This window comes from Capra hircus, chromosome 9 (genome assembly GCF_001704415.2).
Source record: "Capra hircus breed San Clemente chromosome 9, ASM170441v1, whole genome shotgun sequence".
Lineage (NCBI taxonomy): Eukaryota > Metazoa > Chordata > Mammalia > Artiodactyla > Bovidae > Capra > Capra hircus.
This window is the reverse complement of record NC_030816.1, coordinates 19,371,547-19,390,297: the sequence shown is the minus strand read 5'-3', so window position 1 is coordinate 19,390,297 and position 18,751 is coordinate 19,371,547. Positions and strand designations below refer to the sequence as shown.

The 18,751-nt window shown below is 42.4% G+C and overlaps 2 protein-coding genes across 6 annotated transcripts in view; one reads left to right on the top strand and one right to left on the bottom strand.

Annotated features, from left to right (window-relative positions):
- The window catches only part of MCM9 (minichromosome maintenance 9 homologous recombination repair factor), an 89,105-nt gene that overhangs the window by 42,791 nt on the left and 27,563 nt on the right, over positions 1–18,751 (bottom strand). The gene's annotated exons all lie outside the window — the stretch shown is intronic.
- ASF1A (anti-silencing function 1A histone chaperone) lies at positions 3,686–18,651 on the top strand. Its single transcript, XM_018053018.1, has 4 exons — positions 3,686–4,201; positions 10,510–10,625; positions 15,386–15,562; positions 16,830–18,651. Exons 1-4 carry the CDS (start codon positions 4,093–4,095, stop codon positions 17,040–17,042), a joined length of 615 nt encoding a protein of 204 aa, XP_017908507.1. The 5' UTR covers positions 3,686–4,092; the 3' UTR covers positions 17,043–18,651.

Below are 18,751 nucleotides of genomic sequence, written 5' to 3'. Positions count from 1 at the left end.
TGTGAGAGCTGGACCATAAAGAAGGCAGAGCACCAAAGAATTGATGTCTTCAAACTGCGGTGCTGGAGAAGACTCCTGAAAGTCCCTTGGATGGCAAGGAGATCAAATCAGTCAATCTCAAGGGAGATCAACCCTGAATACCCTTTGGAAGGACTGATGCTGAAGCTCCAGTATTTTGGTCATCTGATGCGAACAGTCAATTCACTGGAAAAGTCCCTGATGCTGGGAAAGATTGAGGGCAGAAGGAGAAGAGGGCATCAGAGGATGAGATGGCTGAATGGCATCACCGATGCAATGTACATGAATTTGGGCAAACTTCGGGAGACAGTGAGGGACAGGGAGTCCTGGTGTGTTGCAGTCCATGGGGTCTCAAGAGTTGGACATGACTGGGTGACTGAACAACAATTTTAATTCAATTTAATTCTAGTACATTTAACTCACTCTTTCATCTAGCTTTGTGTGTGACCTCAATTTAACTTCAACTTTAAGATTCTGAAAAGCCCTCTGTAGATGAGCTTTGGAACTCAGAAGCAAGCTGCATCTAGTCTGTTCAGAATTCAAGGTGAGTATGCACAGTAGCAGATACTTCCTCTGAGAAATGTCTGCAGCACACAACTCCACCCTACAACCTACAACCTATATGACCACATCGTTTCACTCCATAGAATGCCCTTGATAAATGAACAACAAGCGGATTACATACATAGATTGTTAGGGCTGCCAGACTGGGTGGCTTAAATAATAGAAACCTGTTTTTTCACAGTTCTGTTCTGAAGGTTAAAAGTAAAAGATCAGATGTCAGCAAGGTTGGTTTCATTTGACCTACAAATGGCCACTTTCTTGAGTCCTCAAGCGGTCTTTCTTCTGTGCATGAGTGCCCTTGGCGTCTCTTTTTATGTCCAAACTTCCTCCTCATATAAAGAAGCTAGTTAGAATGGATTAGGGCCCATTCCAAGGGACTCACTTTAACTTAAACACCTCTTTTAAGGCCCTGCCGGCAACTACAGTCAGTCTGAGATACTGAGGGCATACATATGAATTTGGGGTCAGGGAGAACGGCATAATTCAGCCCATAACAATAGCTAACTAGGTTCATTTATCTCTGTCCTAGGCATTAACTTAGTCTTTGTTCGTTTTAGAGCCAAAGCAACCTTTTTCAGCCACCCTTCCCCCAAGCAGGCTATAAAGAGAGAAGTGATTTGAGGATTACATTCCATGTAGCCCTCTAAGTGTCATGTGGGTCCCCCTGGGTACTTCACATATGACAACATTCACGGCAACCCATCTGCAGCAATGTGGTTAACTGTTTGAGAGTCACCAAAAAGTTGTTCAGCAACAAATCTTACAGACTGTCTCTGAAACCAGAATAATGCTTTTACAGTCTTTCCCCCTTAAGGCATGCCATTTAATCAGAAGTACACAAGGGCACATCTGGAAATCCCTGTGGTCTTCCTGGAAGGTATTATCATTGGTGAGGAAACTACTGGAGCGAGTACCCAAAGGCTCTTTAATACTTTTGAGGAGCAGTAACAGTAAGAGTTAAGACAAGAAAGGCAACGGTAAAGGCCTGGAGCCAATTCTTGAGGCTTCCAGTGAGCTATTAGGGAGGGCTTCCCCCGCCCCTTAAATACTCTTATATATGACATGATAAATAAAGAGTTTAAAGAAAATAAGCCAGAAATATTGGGTTGGCCAAAACGTTTTCGGATTTTTCCGTAACACCTTACGGAAAAACTCCAACAAACTTCTCGGCCAACCCAGTAGTACTATCCAGGTAAATCTCAGTCTTGATGCTGAGAACAAATCTTACACACTTCACAATGACACCATCTATGAGCAGTGGACAGAGGAGCCTGGCAGGCTACAATTCACAGGGTCGCAAAGAGTCAGACATGACTAAAGCGACTTAGAACACGAGCAGATTAAAAGCGCACTTGATTTTTACCAAGCTTATAAAGTCATTTTTATAAAGCAAATGGATTTCAATCTCCTCATAACGATGCCTGCAATAATGAGGAAACTGCATATATCCCAGTCTCAAGAGAACCTTGTTTTATGCTTCAAATGGCTATCGCCTATGTTCTGTGTGTCTTACAACAATTTACACTTCATCTGAGGCAGCCTTAGGCCCAGCACTAATAACAATGAACAGAGAATACAGTTTATCAGCCAATGTAATTTGCACCTGTCCCCACAGTATGACTGTTAAACTCTAATTTGTACAAATACCTGGGCTTGAGGAAACCCTTTCCAGTAGATCGTGGTATTTGCTAATCCATCCATGATACAGTGGGATCCTCACCCTGAGTAGTTTCCCTAAATGTGGGAGGCCTGGGATTAACTGTCCCATTGCTGTTGTTCTACGGCTAAGTTGTGTGACTCTTTGTGACTTCATGGACTGCAGCATGCCAGGCCTCCCTAGCTGTCTCATTGACTTTCAAAAGACCATCAGATGCAGAAGTCTCATTAAAAGCAACCTGCAATGAACAGTGTTCAAAGAATGTTAACTGAAAAATTCTCAGCACCATACTAAGAGAAAACTTTCAGCATAGATGACACTTAAATAACTTTCTCTCTGAATTTAATTAACCAAGTGGTTTCATTCAAAATACTTAAAAAATGATGGTTTATGCAGCAGGGAAAAAATCCCTTTATATTGCTCTTATTTAGAAAATAGAAATAGCTCAACAACCTTACACAAAATGTGTTACAAGCTCTCCCTTTCCTACAAAGGTAGTCAAGAACAAACTGACGCTGAATGTCGAATAATCAAGTAAAGATTCCTCTGAACTTGCTCGTGGTGCCATACATTTTTACTTACTAACGGTTTAGGTCATGACTTTTTGGAAAATTGCACGTCTTGGTATGCTTTCGTGGTCTCTACTCGCCTTTTGCCTTTTCTGCTTGTATCTGTTGCCTTTACGGTCTTCTGATACTTGCATTTTCTCCTTTTTATGTTCCTGCTGTGTCCACCGAACAGGAGAAACCGGGTATAAGAGATCCAACCTCAAGTCATCTTTTTATTCTAGACTTTCCAGATTGGAACGGGAGAAAGACGACCCTGGTGCAGCCCAAATACTACCTATTCCACAAAGTGTGGGTGGAAAAGCGTTTCCTCGCCCTTCATTTTGTATCTATTTAACTAACGGCGCTGTCGTGCCCAAACGTAGATATTGGCCAAGAACTAGATTTCCAAAATGGCTTTGCTCATTTTGAGCTGACATCAGTCTATAAAATGCAATTTACTTCCCCCGCAACCAACCTTCCCTCTAACCCAAATATTACCCAGTACACGGACAACTGAACCTAACCTAGTGTAGACAACGGATTCGCATCTCCTAAATTCAGTAGAGAGCCGACACAGCCGTCGGACTAATGTGAAGAGTCAGAAGGAGGGGGGGAGGGAGACACAGAACAAACCCGTTACACAAACCCCAGAGGCGGGTGTCGCCAGGATCGCGCCCTCCCGTCGCCGTGCCCACGGCGAGCACGCCTTCCCGCCGTGGCCACGCCTCCTGCCGCCTCGCCGTGGCCACGCCTCCCTCGACCCCGCCCCGCTGCGGCCACGCCCGACGTGAGGCGCGGGAGCCGCCGGGCCGGGGGCGGGGCCTGCGCCGCCCCTCCCCCCGCCGCCGCCGCCGCCGCCGCCGCCGCCGCCGCCTGCGGCCTCCGCGCGGGCCTCCCAGCCCGTATTCCACTCACTTTGTTCTCCGCCTTTGTCCTAATCCACACCAGCAGGTGGAGCCGCAGTTAAAGTTTCCGAGTCCATTCCGGGAGCGGGAGCCCATCTTGCTCGCCGCGGAGGCCCTCGCTGGAGGAGGAGGGTCAGAGCTCGGGTGCAGCCAATCGCGGGCAACGCTGCTAGTTATCAGAGCAGAATGGGCTGTAGTTTAGTGAAATAGGAAAGCTGCAAAACACTGTGGAGTGTTCCCGTGTAAATAAAAAGAGGAAAAAAAAGTTTCTCAAGTCGCCGCTGCACGACGTCGGGCCGGCGCCGGGGCGGGGGTCTGCGCTCTCCCGAGCGGCCGCGCGCTGGACTTTATTGTGCCGCAACGAGCCCCCCGTCCCCATTGTTTGTGTTTTTTTCAAAATATGGCAAAGGTTCAGGTGAACAATGTAGTGGTGCTGGATAACCCTTCTCCCTTCTACAACCCATTCCAGTTCGAGATCACCTTCGAGTGCATCGAGGACCTGTCTGAAGGTGAGTCGGGCGCCCGCCCGCCGCCGGGCTGTCAGTTGCGGGCTGCAGACGTTGAAAGTTTCCCGGGCCCGGCCTCACGCGGGCGGCCGGGGCTCGGCGCCGAGCGGGCTGCGGGCTCGGCTTTGCGGAGGGAAACTTGAAGTTGATGGACGACGGCCGGCCAGGCGCGCGCGGCGTTCGGCCGCCGCCGGGGCGCCTGCCGCGGCTCAACTTGCGAGGAACTTGTTCGAGCGGAGGTAGCCATGTTGTCAGCTTTGTCTGGCGGGCGGGCGCTTCGCGAGACCCGCACTCGCGCCCGCGGCGCCGGCCGGGGGTCGCGCCGGGCTGGCCCCGGGCACCCAACGGCCTCCGCGGCCCCGGCGAGGAGGTGGGAAGGCAGAGGCATGTGTGTGGTCGGCGCCGGCGAGTTCGCAGCGGAGCCATCTTACCGAGAGTAGAGAATTGGGCCAGCGACCCCGGCGTCACGACGCCTCCTCTCCGCGGGTGACGAGCGCGGCGCCCCGCCTGCCCACCTTCCTGCCCCCGAGCAAGAGGCACGTCCATTTTTAGCGCTCACGCTGGAGTTACCGGACTCTCCGGGGTGGCCATGCCCGGCCGCTTCGGGGAGGGGAGCGAGGCTGTCCTCGCGCTGATTTCTGGTTCCGTGGACCAACCAGTGGGGGAGGCGGGCGCAGGCTCGGCCCCTCGGCGCCACGGGCCGGCGCTCTCCGGGGGCCGCGGGTGCTCCCGGGCCGGCGCTCCCCAGCCGGCACCCAGGATGCTCGGGGCGCCCGGGGATGCTGGCGCGCAGGCTCGCCCCGAGCAACGTGGGCTCCTCATCCTTAGTGACTGAAATCTTCTCTTCTCTCTCTCAGGAAGAAACATATTGCTAAGCTAGCAAGTTACATTTAACCTGAGAGCAGAAATAAGTAAAATATTTAAATAATTTCCAGGACTTAATCACTGGCTTCTAAGTAGTCTGAAAGACTTCCTTCAAGAACGTGTTGAAATCTAATTAGAGCAAGTCCACATCCAAATACCCTGAACATAAAACACAAAAGTGGGCTAGGAAATAAAGTCCTGATGGCAATGCAAAATTTAGTATTTTTTTTCTAAGTACGTTTTAAGGTCCTCAGAAAGACATATAGCATATGCAGTAAGAAATTTAGAAAGCTAAAATTTGCCAAGGTCTTTCCGATTTTATTGAAACCATCCAGTGCTCCATTTTCAAAATTTCAAGGGGAAAAAAAAGTTTAACTTCATCGATGGTAACTTTACAGCTAAATAGGGGACAGGCTTTTTTTGAACTTACAATTATGTTTAGCAAAATTCATCTTAAATTATATGCTAATCAAGGCATGTAAAGCATTTTCACTTTAAAAATTATCCTTTAATCCCTGTATAATGTATTTTAGGTAGCGTGTAAACTATTTCAATTACAAAAACCAACATATGCTCATTGTAATAAACTTTTTAAAAGTTCCCATACATATATAAAGTAACACTCCTCTGTACTCAATACCTTCCGCCAACATGTCACTCAAAAGTAACCATAATTACCACTTTAGTATGTGCTGTTCCATACATTGTAGTTTTACTACAAATATAAAGCACATATGCACATACGAAAGTAGGCACATTTTGAAAGACAATTCATTTATTAAACTAATTCTTAAATGGGCCGTTGCTAATAAAAATTAAAGGGGATTTTCCTTATTACCGAACTTTGAAACTATTTGGTTACTAAAGTACTGCCATAAGCATTTCAGCCGCTAGGCCCATTTTCATGCCCACTAGACATTTTTTTGGTTTTACTATCAACTGCATATAAAAATGGACAAATGCAAGAGAAATACAATAAATGAGTCCCTTCCAATTTATACTACAGTGTTTTAGGCATTAGAACTTCTTGAAATTACTGGTATTTCTCAAGTGATATCTTCCATTTTAGGAGCGAGTTCTCAACAAGGAAGTTAGATGATTCAGGATGTTGTTACAGGGCTTTGACAATGGATGGCTGAAACCTGCCATTGATGTGTTCTGTTTGTAATGGGATCTTTTCAGAACCAAGCTGAATCCTATCAGAATTTTTACAGTACTGATGTCAGGAATACACCTTACTTTGATTTGTCTACCTCACTTCCCAGGTACTTACACTGGGCATTTATTTAGTACTTTTTAGGAGTTTAAGCTGAGTCATACTGAAGCTGCAAAGGAATCTTTCAAAAAGGTGCCATGCTTATGTACTCCACCTAGAGGCTGTGTGGATTAAGGAAATAGAGTTTACTTAGCAGACTTCTTACAGTCCCATCTTTTATGCTGCTGCTGCTAAGTCACTTCAGTCGTGTCCGGCTCTGCGTGACCCCATAGATGGCAGCCCACTAGGCTCTCCCGTCCCTGGGATTCTTCAGGCAAGAACACTGGAGTGGGTTGCCATTTCCTTCTCCAATGCATGAAAGTGAAAAGTGAAAGTAAAGTCACTCAGTCGTGTCTAACTCTTAGCGACCCCATGGACTGCAGCCAACCAGGCTCCTCCATCCATGGGATTTTCCAGGCAGGAGTACTGGAGTGGGGTGCCATTGCTACAGTTCTTTAAAATATTTGTTCTTGGAAGTGAAATATAGAATAGTCCAATGAGAAATTTTCACTGTATAATTTTGTTTCAAGTTCCAAAGCTTGGCCACCATTTTCATACTTTAAATTGTCAGTAGCCCTCACATATTTTGACTTTCCTTTAAAAGCTGCCCTGTAGCTTTGTTTCAGAAAAAGTCTGAGTACTTAAGAGAATTTAGTTGAAATCTACTATAAGACCTATACAGGGGTAGGACAGCAATCCACAGATGTAAGGAGAGGCTCTCCTGTTAAGTCCAGGAGATAGGAGACCTTGGGTGTGTTTGGTCTGATGGTCACCAAGCCTGTACACATTTTCATTGACTTTACTGCTGACTTTGTTATACCTTCTGTGGATTGCTGATTTCTCTGCTTCTTTACTGAATGGAGCCTTTTTAAAAAATGTTGATCAATACTTAGAGCTGTCAGTTGAATACATACTTAAAACATGACTGAATGAAGCTTCATACTTTAAAACCTCAGGTTTGTACTAATTCACAAATACTACATACTTTCCCCTAGATCACAGGTCTTCCCAAATAGTGTAATTAGCTTGAAATTTACTTGGTGACTTCCCTCACTCCCACCTCAAATGGAGACACCTGCAGACTGAAGTTACCATGATTAAATGAAACAGTTAACTTTTTAAATAAGTGAGTAAACTACTCCAAACTATCACCTGTGTAAAGCATTCCATCCTGTCCCTTCTTGTTTCAAATACAGGGGGCAAGGAAATGAAGCTGGGTTCAAAAAAAGATTAAGAACAAAACAACTGATGCTGATTTATAAATAAGTATTGAGTGTTTTAAACTCAGTAGCTATAGCAAGCATCCATAGCATAAAAATTAAGGTACCCTGAGTTATAGCCTATACTCCTTAAGGCTAGATTATCTACCCCCCGGCCTCTGCCCTCAGCCATGCCTTCCCACCTCCCGCAGTTAAATTCCTTTATTTCACTGTTGATTTGAGAGCTAAAAAGGGAAGAATTTATCTCCCTTAGATTTTTGGAAAGAGCCCAGGCTTTGGAGTCACAGAGACATAGCTTGGATTCTGATTCTTCCATTTACTAGCTGTGTGAATTTGGGCATATTACTTAACCTATCGAGAGTCTCAACTCTACTTGTGTAACATGTATAATTAATCCCATGTGATACCTACGAAGCTGTTGAGGTTTTGAATAACAGGTGTGAGGTGGCAAGACCAATGCCCAGGTATTTTATAAAGGGATGTTTATAAGTTATAACCACGTTCCTGCACCAGACCACAAATGCCAGCTTATACCAATTAAGGCAAGATCACAATCCATAGTAGTACAAATACTTATGAAGTGAACAAACAATTATGGAAACCTCTGTGTGACAATTCCCAGGCTTCTCTTTACTCGGCTAGTTGAGGAGTTTCCATACCCCTTTCTCCTTAAAACCATTTCTCCACTTGACTTTTGGGTTACCTGCTTCACTGGCCACTAATTGGGTAACTTTAATTGATCCTATCTCCCTGACTTCTTAACTTTGGAGAGCCCCCTGGGCTCGCTCCCTTGGAATCCCACCTATTTTCAAGGTTTCACATATGGACAGTTTCTAAATTTTTACCAGACTTGATCTCCACTTATTCATTACCTTCTTTATCCCTGGAACTCCTGATGGTTTCCCTTCCCTGCCCCCAGAAAAATAAGTGGCTCTTGCTGGCTCGACCTTCAGGATATATCCACAGTGTTACTACTTCTCCCTTCTATGGCTACATGTGGTCCAAGACACCATAATTTCCTGCCTCAACTGAACTATCCTCCTGTTTCTTCCCTTGCCATCTTACAGTCTATACTAAACACAGCAACTAAAATGATCCTCCTAAATCGAAAGTCACCCACTCCAGTATTCTTGCCTGGAAAATCCCATGGACAGAGGAGCCTGGTGGGCTACAGTCCATGGGGGTCACAAAAAGTTAGACATGACTGAGTGACTAACGCTCACACACAAAATGAAAATCAGGCCATGTTGCTCCTCTACTCAGCATTCCAGTGGCTTCCCATGCCTCTTCATGATAAAGCCACAAATCCTCACGGTGACTTCCAAGCCCTGCATCCTCTGGCTACACCTCTCCCCTCCAAATCTCCCAGTCAGCTGCTTTCTCTTTTGCTCATTCTGCTGTTGCCCCAGTGGCTTTGCTTTTTCTCAAGCATGTGCCTGCCCATCTGGCTTTAGTACTTGCTGTCCCTTCTGACTAGATACTCATACTGCTTGTTCCCTCTCTTAATCTTCATCAGCAAATAGATAATCTCACAAGATGTCAGATGTAGGACCCTGCATCTAGAAATGTACTAGGAACTGAAGATAAAGTGGCCAAGGTCTAGGACAGAAGCATGACACAGTAAGAGGAAGAAGAAACCTCAAGGATCTCTTACTTCACTGAACTGCAGTTTATAATCACTATGAATGAGCAGTGCCTAGCCTATTCCTGTTACCTATTGAAGGAACAAAATGAGCTTCAAAGTTATACAAGAATGACAACACATGATGGCATTAGATTCTCCACAGGTGACCCAGAAGCATCACCGCCCCCCATCCCTGAGTCTGGTATAGACTTTGTGGAGTGGATCCAGGAGTCAGGCCACACAGTGCCAAACAACCTAAGAGGACCAGGAGGTCTCAGAGATAATTTGTATTTGTAGAATGGTGTTCCTCCCCCTACTAATGAGGAGGCCTCTTGCAAAGAGCAGTCATTGTGCTCATCTCTGGGTTCTTCTCACAGAGCACACTGTAGAGGGTGCTCAGGAAAGACTGAATTACATACAACAACTGAATTACATGGAGTGCCTTGGGTTGTGCTTCTTTCTTTCTTGTTCCTCATGCCTGTTCCCACAGTATATACTTTGACATATCAAGTGGTATAAGGAACCTTTGTTTCCTCTTCCCAATGTAAAGAATGGATGACAGGAAGGGGTGCCATGAGGGAGAAACCCCACTGTGAACCTTTAGCAGTTGAGTTGAAGCCCTAAGGGGCTTCTGAGCCACAGGAGAAGTTTGCAAATAGTGATTTTTCCACTTTGGAGCTCTTTGATCTGGATCTATGCATAATATGGGTTAGCCCTTCCAAAGTGGGTTTGAAGTGAAGTGAAGTTGCTCAGTCGTGTACCGACTCTTTGCGACCCCATGGACACCAGGCTCCTCCGTCCATGGGATTTTCTAGGCAAGAGTACTGGAGTGGGTTGCCATTTCCTTCTCCAGGGAACTTCCCGACCCAGGGATCAAACCCAGGTCTCCCACATTGTAGACAGATGCTTTACCGTCTGAGCCACCAGGGAAGTCAGGTTGTTGAATGATGACATACAGAAAAGGGAGAGGGATTCCTTAGCCAAATAAATGCAGGAAACACTGGATTAACAGTACTGGTGTTCTTTACTGAAGGATTTCTCAGACCCCCTTGCTCTGCCAGTGTGCTTTGCAAATCCTCAAGAGACGGTTGTAGCATTTCCCACGCTTTTGTTGTTTCATGGGTGAGAAGCCCTGCCCAGGAACCAGTATTTCGCATAACAGCATTGTGAGAAACTCTGGTATGAAATGTACGAATTTTATAAGGAGCACTTAGGTGCATTTCTGGATTTTCTGGTATGAAAAGCCAATTTTAGCAGCCAATAAATGGTGTAAGTGGACATTCAAAGGGTCTTTGATGTCATCTTGTAATTACTGAATATGAAATAATATTTTGGTTTTTAACCCTAGACCTGGAATGGAAAATTATCTATGTGGGCTCTGCAGAAAGTGAAGAATACGATCAAGTTTTAGACTCTGTTTTAGTGGGCCCTGTTCCTGCAGGAAGGCATATGTTTGTATTTCAGGTAAGATTATTCTTGGTATATCTGTGTGCCAAATACATTTCTAAATGGTCCTCAGCCCTTTGCTTTTGGGCTACATCATTCTGGTTCTGCTGCATTCACTTTTTATCTGCTTCTTTCGTGTTTTAACAAGTTTATGTGTCATGAAGGAATGCCACCTCCTGGTTACGTGTGCTGAGAGTGTTACTGTGATTTTTACTTCAGGGTTTGCACAGCATGCAGTTAACCTTATACTGTGTCAGTACACATGTGATGGTTAATTTTGCACTCATCCTGTGAATAGCCCCTTAGTATGAAACCTTTAGGGTGGCTGGCTGTCCAGCAGCACAAAACAGGGGTTCAAAATGCTTACTAACTGGGATCGTCAGTAATATGCATTTTCAGATTATAGTTTCAGACACTAGGAATGATGTAACAAAACAACTTTATTTCAGCATTATCAGCATTATCAGTAATTCAGCTAGGTTACCAGGTATGTTAGAAGATAAGAGATCTGTGGATCTTAGGTCACTGGAAATCCAGTGGTCTACTAAAGCATCTACCCTACACTTCTTATAGAGGATTACTATTACAAATCCACAGCTCCATCATTTATAAGGAGAAACTCTACTAATATATAATTATGTTCTCAGATCCCACTGACAGTATTTAGGTCTGTGCCAAGGCTTCAGACATTGTCTTCTGTGTTGAAAAATATTACTCCTTTCAAGGCATATCAGATTGCTGTATACAACTATCTAGTCACTTCTCAGTTATCCATGTTTATTAGAGGAAGATGTTGATAATAGTCCAAAGAGTAACTAGCCATAGTTTTTTTAAAAAAACTATTATTAATTTTGTTACAAGTTTTGCTACCCAACAGTTCCATTATTTAAGTAGAACCCACTGAGAAGACTTCAACCAGGAAAAAAAAGCTAATTCTTCTATCCCTGAGCGCTTACTTCTTTCACTTCACAGATGAGGCCAATTTAAATGAATACTATTGGTTAAATAATCCCAGGAGATACGGGCTAAGACTCACTCAAGCCTATCTCTAGAGCTACCACTGCTCCCTCCTCTTTCCTAAATTTGAATTCAGAATCTTGGTCTCCTAGCCTTAGTGCTTTCTATTAAAAAGCAACAACTACTACATGCAAATAAATGGTCAAGGAAAGCGTAAATACACTGACTGGACGGCTCAAATCTGTGAGTTACGAGTCCTGTTAGAGGCCTCCCTGGGGGTCCTGCGGCTGGGACTCTGCCTTCCAGTGCAGCGGGTACCAGGCCCAGCCCTGGTCGGGGAACTGCACGCCCGCAAGCCTCCGGGCCGAAAACCCAACCAAATCATAAACCAGAAGCAGTTTTGTAACAAATTCCCCAAAGACTTTAAAAATGGTCCACATTAAAAAAAAAAAAAAATCTTAAAAAACAAGTGCTGTTAAGCTGAGTTGTGTGACTGACAAGGGTCACAGAGGGTATCAGAGATGCCTGTGTAGGGAAGTCCTGCACTTGAAAACTAGGTTTAGTCCCACTCTGCTGCTTATAGACATGTGACTTCAGTCAGGCTCCTAGCCTCTCTTAGTCATGCCAGTCATCTCTGAAGTGTGAATAATAGCCTACCTCATAAGAATGTCATGAGGAATAAAGCAGTTAAGTATAATCAGTGACAGACAGCTTCCTGTTTCTATAAGAAGAACTAAGTTTTTATTCTCTTAGCTTCTTGAAATTGTTATATAAAGAAGCAGTATTTGCTCTGATCCACAAGCCTAGAGAACCTATACTTCAAATATGTGCTGTGCATAGTCATGTCTGACTCTTTTGTGACCCCATGGACTGTAGCCTGCCAGGCTCCTCTGTCCATGGAATTTCTCAGACCAGGATACTGGAGTGGATTGCCATGACCTTCTCCAGGGGATCTTCCCAACCCAGGGATCAAACCCAGGGCGTCTTCATTGCAGGCAGATTCTTTACCATCTGAGCCACCAGGGAGGACCACTTCAAAGATGATACTTCATAATTCAAATCAAGAAACTTGAGGTGTAGTGATATACCTTTCAATGCTGATTAAAAAAAAAAAAAAACTTGCAAAAAAATGCCGTATTTTTGAAACAAACTTTTAAAAATTTATCTTTTCTATGTGTTTATGTTGGTTAAGAATATTCCTCAACTTTGGGCTTTAAGTGCTGTAGGAAAAGTTATTAAAAACTATTTCCCTCTAGTGATTTTCACTTTGGTATGTGCGCACATGTTGCCAGAAGCACAAAGGAAGCACAGTGTGACCCAGATCATGTGTTCAGCCTATGCATTTTCGAATTCACTGTTATCAGCAGGAAGGTACTAAAAGAGTTTTGTGTTTTATGTTTGAAACAAATTACCATAGTATTCTCCTGGTCTGCCATGATTTTGCCTCTCCGAATAAACATGCCTTCCTCTTAATTGTGTCAAAGGCTAGCAGGAAGGTGCCCAGACATCTGCCTCGTATTGCTTGTTGGAGTCAAAGATCTCTGCTTATCACTTCTCCATCCTAAATCATCTGAGAGGCCTGCAGGCTTCTCTCCTTGATTTCGCTCAGGCTGAGTCCTTTAGCAAACAAATTTTAAAACACAAACATGCCTAGAACCAACATGCTGAGGGGATGGGAAGCAATAGTGGGAGAGGTTCCCATAGTATTACACCAGCTCTGTTTCCCATCTCCACCCAAAGGCAAACAGCATATTCTCAGGACTGGCCCCCCGTTCTATTCTGGTATTTCTCCAAAGAGATCATAAACCACGTCAGGGCAGGAACTGAGTTATGAATAAATTTCAAAATACTCTGTATATACTGTGTCTAGAACCATGCCAGAGTTGAAATCACAAAGAAGAGTTGGATGGGACTCCTGCCCAAGATAAAGCTTAGAATTTCAGGGAAGGTTGAAGAGTAAACATATTTAGATTGTTGGAATATATTAATAGAGACATTGTGTCAAATTAATATGAGTGCATAAAGAGTGCTATTAATTATATGTTTGGATTAGAAAGTGCCTTACTAAGAGGGATACATTTGACACAAGCTTTAAATTTGATTTTTTCAGCAAGTTAGGGAAGGAATATATGCAAGGCACAAAGGCATTACTACTACTAGAATTATTACTACTTTTTAAAGAACTTACATTTCTAGACCAAGAGGTGGAGTTAAAGAGATTGTAATGTTGATTGAGACGAATTGTGAAGGGCCTTATAAATGAAGCTAAAAATTGAGGGGTTTCTTTTATGTCAGAAATTAGGGTAGTCACCTGAGGTTTTTAAAACCCAGTGAAGGGACAGGAATAGATCTACACTTAGATAGCATTAGCATGTTGGCCACAGTGCAAGTAGGCTACCGCTGGGGGAGACCAGTAGGGAAGTTTTAGCAATATTCCAGATGAGAGATGAAGACCTGAATTCTGCTTTCAGAGATTATAGACATTGAGACCAGAGAAGGCAGTGGCACCCCACTCCAGTACTCCTGCCTGGAAAGTGCCATGGACAGAGCAGCCTGGTGGGCTGCAGTGCATGAGGTAGCTTAAGAGTCGGACACGACTGAGCGACTTCATTTTCACTTTTCATGTTCATGCATTGGAGAAGGAAATGGCAAGCCACTCCAGTGTTCCTGCCTGGAGAATCCCAGGGATGGGGGAGCCTGGTGGGCTGCCGTCTATGGGGTCACACAGAGTTGGACACGACTGAAGCGACTTAGCAACAGCAGCAGCAGACATTGAGACTGACTAGATGTGGGAGGTGGGGAAGCTGAGGGTGACAGGTTTCCAGTCTAGGTGACCAGGTGGGTGTCCTGTGCCTTTCTGTGTCACCCACATGTGGTAGGTGTTCAGTAATCATGAGTCTTGTATGATAATGGCCTGAGAACTCCAGTCAGAAGTGCTCCCAAGCTGAGGCATGGGCTGAAGTGCTCAGCCAGGCCCAGGGATGGCCCTTTGTGCCATAGCAAGAGCAGCCAGTCTGTGGGACCTCACATGCTTCATGCTGCCAGAATCGCTGCTCTCGGCCATGCCCAGTGCTGCCTGTACCCAGCCTGTGACACCTTCCAACTAAGCCCTTCTTGTCTTCCATGTGGCTGCGGACAGGGCCCGAGCCTTCGCTCAGCCACCTCCAGCCCACCTGCCTCAAGTTTCAGCTTACAGCGGTTTGATTCAAAACAAGATCTGCCTCAAACAGTCTCTACCTTCACTGAATTTCCATAGGATGTGGGACTATTTGTATATTTTGAAATTCTGCTATAAAACTATTTCCATTCCACTTTCAGTTTTGTATTAATTTCCTATTAGAATATCTGTGTGGGGGGGTGTTGACTGGATATGAGAATATCGGTCCTAGGAAACTGGATAATAAACATTTGCTGCCAAAAGGCTGTATGGAATAATTAAATATTTACTGATTTTTAAGGTCTGAAATTATGACTGGGGAAGCTTGGACTCAATAAGACTTGATTTGTTTACTATATTTTATAAAAGGTTTTGTAATTGAATATTGCATAATCCGTCATAAACCAGCACACACAGTAGCCACGTGTATTTTCCTCTAGATGTGGTGGTGTTTTCAGGTACTTAGGCATATTGTGGAGAAACGTATGAACTATATTTTCTAGCTATAAGTCAGTTTCAAAAATGAGCATTTGCCTTCCCAGTATGATTTCCAAGTCTTGGTTGCTGTGCCCTTGACTGAAGGTGCTCAGTGTAACCAAAACTCCAGTTTTGCTTATGGTTAACAAGACTTTGTGCTGTTTCTTTCTTTTTTACATGATTCTAGGCTGATGCACCTAACCCGGGACTCATCCCAGATGCAGATGCCGTAGGTGTAACAGTTGTGCTAATTACGTGCACCTATCGAGGTCAAGAGTTTATTAGAGTTGGTTATTATGTAAATAATGAATATACCGAGACAGAATTAAGGGAAAATCCGCCAGTAAAACCAGACTTTTCTAAGGTAATACTCCTTTTCATTATTCCCTTTTCATTCATTTTACTATACAATTTTTTAAGCAGTTGCCATTTCATAGTGCACTATGAAAGTGGCTTTGAGACAAAATAAATTTGAGGTCCTTGTGCTAACTAAAGCAAGCCAATCATTGTTCCCTTACCATGGATGACTTCAAAGCTACCTCCAGGTTAGTTATTAGCGGTTAATGTTGGTCAGGCACCTTGAGAGTCTGATGATTTAGAAAACTGAAAGTGCCCCCAACAGGTCTCTGCTAATGGCTCTCTGTATGGCATTCCCCATACATCATGATTCTATCTACTTCCATCTTTAGGACATTCAAAGTCCTGTTTGTTGTACTGATCATTCCATAATATTTTTGTCTAACTTCTCAAAATTGTAGGGGGACATTTTGTTTTTCATAGGAACATTGTTATCTCAAAACTCCCATATGCCTTGCTTCATCAGCAATTCTCAGAGGTTAAACTACAGGTCTTAAATATTATCTGGTGGTGAAAACAGTTAAGTTTCTGAGTGAGAACCTGAAGTCTGTGATTTGATATTCTCAGAAATACCAAGTACTTTATGATTTTCCATTGGGAACTATAATAGTTTAGTAACTGGTGATTTTTGTGAGATTGAACATAACACTATCTGCCAGACCATGCAAGAAACATTACACGGGAGTGGAATGGAATGTTCTTTCTGATAATTAAGGCTAGAATGTTTTATTCTGATGTGGAACCTTCCCTTTCTAATTTATTAGTTACCTATATGGCTACTTGTATAGCAAAATGAGAAGGAACTAGAATATTGCATCTAAGAATGAGCAATAATAATTAAAAGATAGGAAACCATTAATAATGAGAGGTCCTATTTGGGGATACTTTGCATTTTACTGGAAAATATTACTGAAGAAAGACCACATCAAAATCTAGAAAGCACCTTAATTTGTTAAATGAAGCATCCTCTGATACATTCAAGAGATTCTCTCCCTTTTAGGAAATAAGGATAGAGTTGGATGTTTTCTTGGATAGTAAAAAATCTGAATGATTCCCTCAGGCTCCCCACATCTTGTTTCCATTAGGTTAAAATAACTTCTTTACTGCAGCCCTATTGTTTATTAGTTTAGTATATTTTATTTGACTTATACCTTTGTATATGAATTAGCCCTTTAGGAGTACAAATATAAAGAACCATTCTATTAGGGTCTATTTGTATACGGTGATCTAACTTTCTTAGTGTTTGCCATTTATATATTTTCTTTATCCTCTAGCTTCAAAGGAATATTTTGGCATCCAATCCCAGAGTCACAAGATTCCACATTAATTGGGAAGATAACACAGAAAAACTGGAAGATGCAGAGAGCAGTAATCCAAATCTACAGTCACTTCTTTCGACAGATGCATTACCTTCAGCATCAAAGGGATGGTCCACATCAGAAAACTCACTAAATGTCATGTTAGAATCCCACATGGACTGCATGTGACCACCTGCCATCCCTTTAGTACAAATTAAGCTATAAAAACACACAGAACTATTTCCCTGAAATTCCGTAAGTACATAGTCAAGATGCAATGTGAAGAATTTGTTTAAAAAACATCCTGTAGAAAGTTTATAAGAAAACCAGTATTTGAGCAAATTGTGGAATATAAATACAACTATTTTTAAGTAAGTTTTTCTCTAATGTGTTATTTTATTTGTTCTGAAACTAATCTGATTAAAACAGATATTATTTTCTTCTCTATATGTAATTAAAGCACTTAGAAAGAAAAATGAATCATTAGACCAGGTTGTAAAGATGTCTTAGCCTCTTGGATAATAATCTTTGGACCACTATCTTAGCTAACCTTTGAAAGAACAAAGTGCACTTCCACTAAATGTGTCTTCCTGTGATAACACATAATTTGGTTTGATTTAAGGGGCAAATTTCCATTCTTTTCCTGGCATACCCCTAAAGAAGGGATTTAAAGTAAACTATATGTGATCAAGAACTTCAAGAGCTAGTTTTCCAGGCCACTTTGAAGCCTCTTATGTCTACTATTCAATTCATATAATGTTAGACAGCATTCAGTTTGGTTCCAAGGTAACAAACGTGGTTAATTGTTTATAAGGTCCTCTGGCTATGATTTTTGTTTTTATAACAGTTTAGGACATCACAACAGTTCTTGAATCGTACATCATCACCCAGTGAATTCAACATGTCAGAAGCAGATACAAACTCCCTAAGTTTAAGAATAGAAGAGTAAAAAAAAAAAAAGAAGAGTATAATGACTTTGTTCTGTTCATTAGTTCTATAAAAAAATACTATGAACATAACCCTTTAAAACTGTTTTGACAAGTCATCTGTTGTTGGCAGCATTTATATAAAAACAGTAGATTTGGAAAGATATATTTAGCTTTATCATATGAAATATATATATTTCCACATAAAGTACTTTTCTCCGTATCTCCTGACACTCATGTACAATATTTGTGGTAGACATATTCTAGATAGCTTTTTCAGATGAGGTTTTTTAAAAGCAATCTTGAAAAGGAATGCACTAACTAAATGGGCCAAAAGGTTCTTTTTCTTTGATGAGAGCTAAGTCCTTCCTCAAAAAGTTTCTTATGTTCCAGTAAATTAAGTGTAGAATATTCGCATCACTCTTGCTGCTAATCAAGACATTAGCCATATAATACAGAATTATGCAGTGCCTTCATAACTAAAACTTTTATACTGCACTTTTTAAAAGCATTTATTTTGAGGAAGGGAAAGGGGCATTTGTCTGAATATGGATTTGAAGCTGTATATATTTCCTGTCATTCTACAAAGTGACTTTGTGAAGCAAAATTTTGCTAAATGTTAAACTTGAAAGTTTAGTATACCAGATAATTAAAATACTGTCCACTAACTAGTTCATAGACTTTAAAAGTAAAATACGTACGACTGTTAAAACAACATGAAGAAAATTTCATTTCTGTCTAATTGCAATTAAAAGAAAATGTTAAAATATTAAAATGAAAATAAAACTAATACTTTCCAACCAAGAGCTCAGTGATTAATATAACAGGAACACAATACATGCATATTAGAAATAAAGCATATATAAGCCAAATTACCAAATCAACTCACAGCTGAGTTTTTATCCTGATTAATTATGATTGATTTGTACTGACATCAAACAGTTAGGTTTATACATCAATTTGTAAACTGAC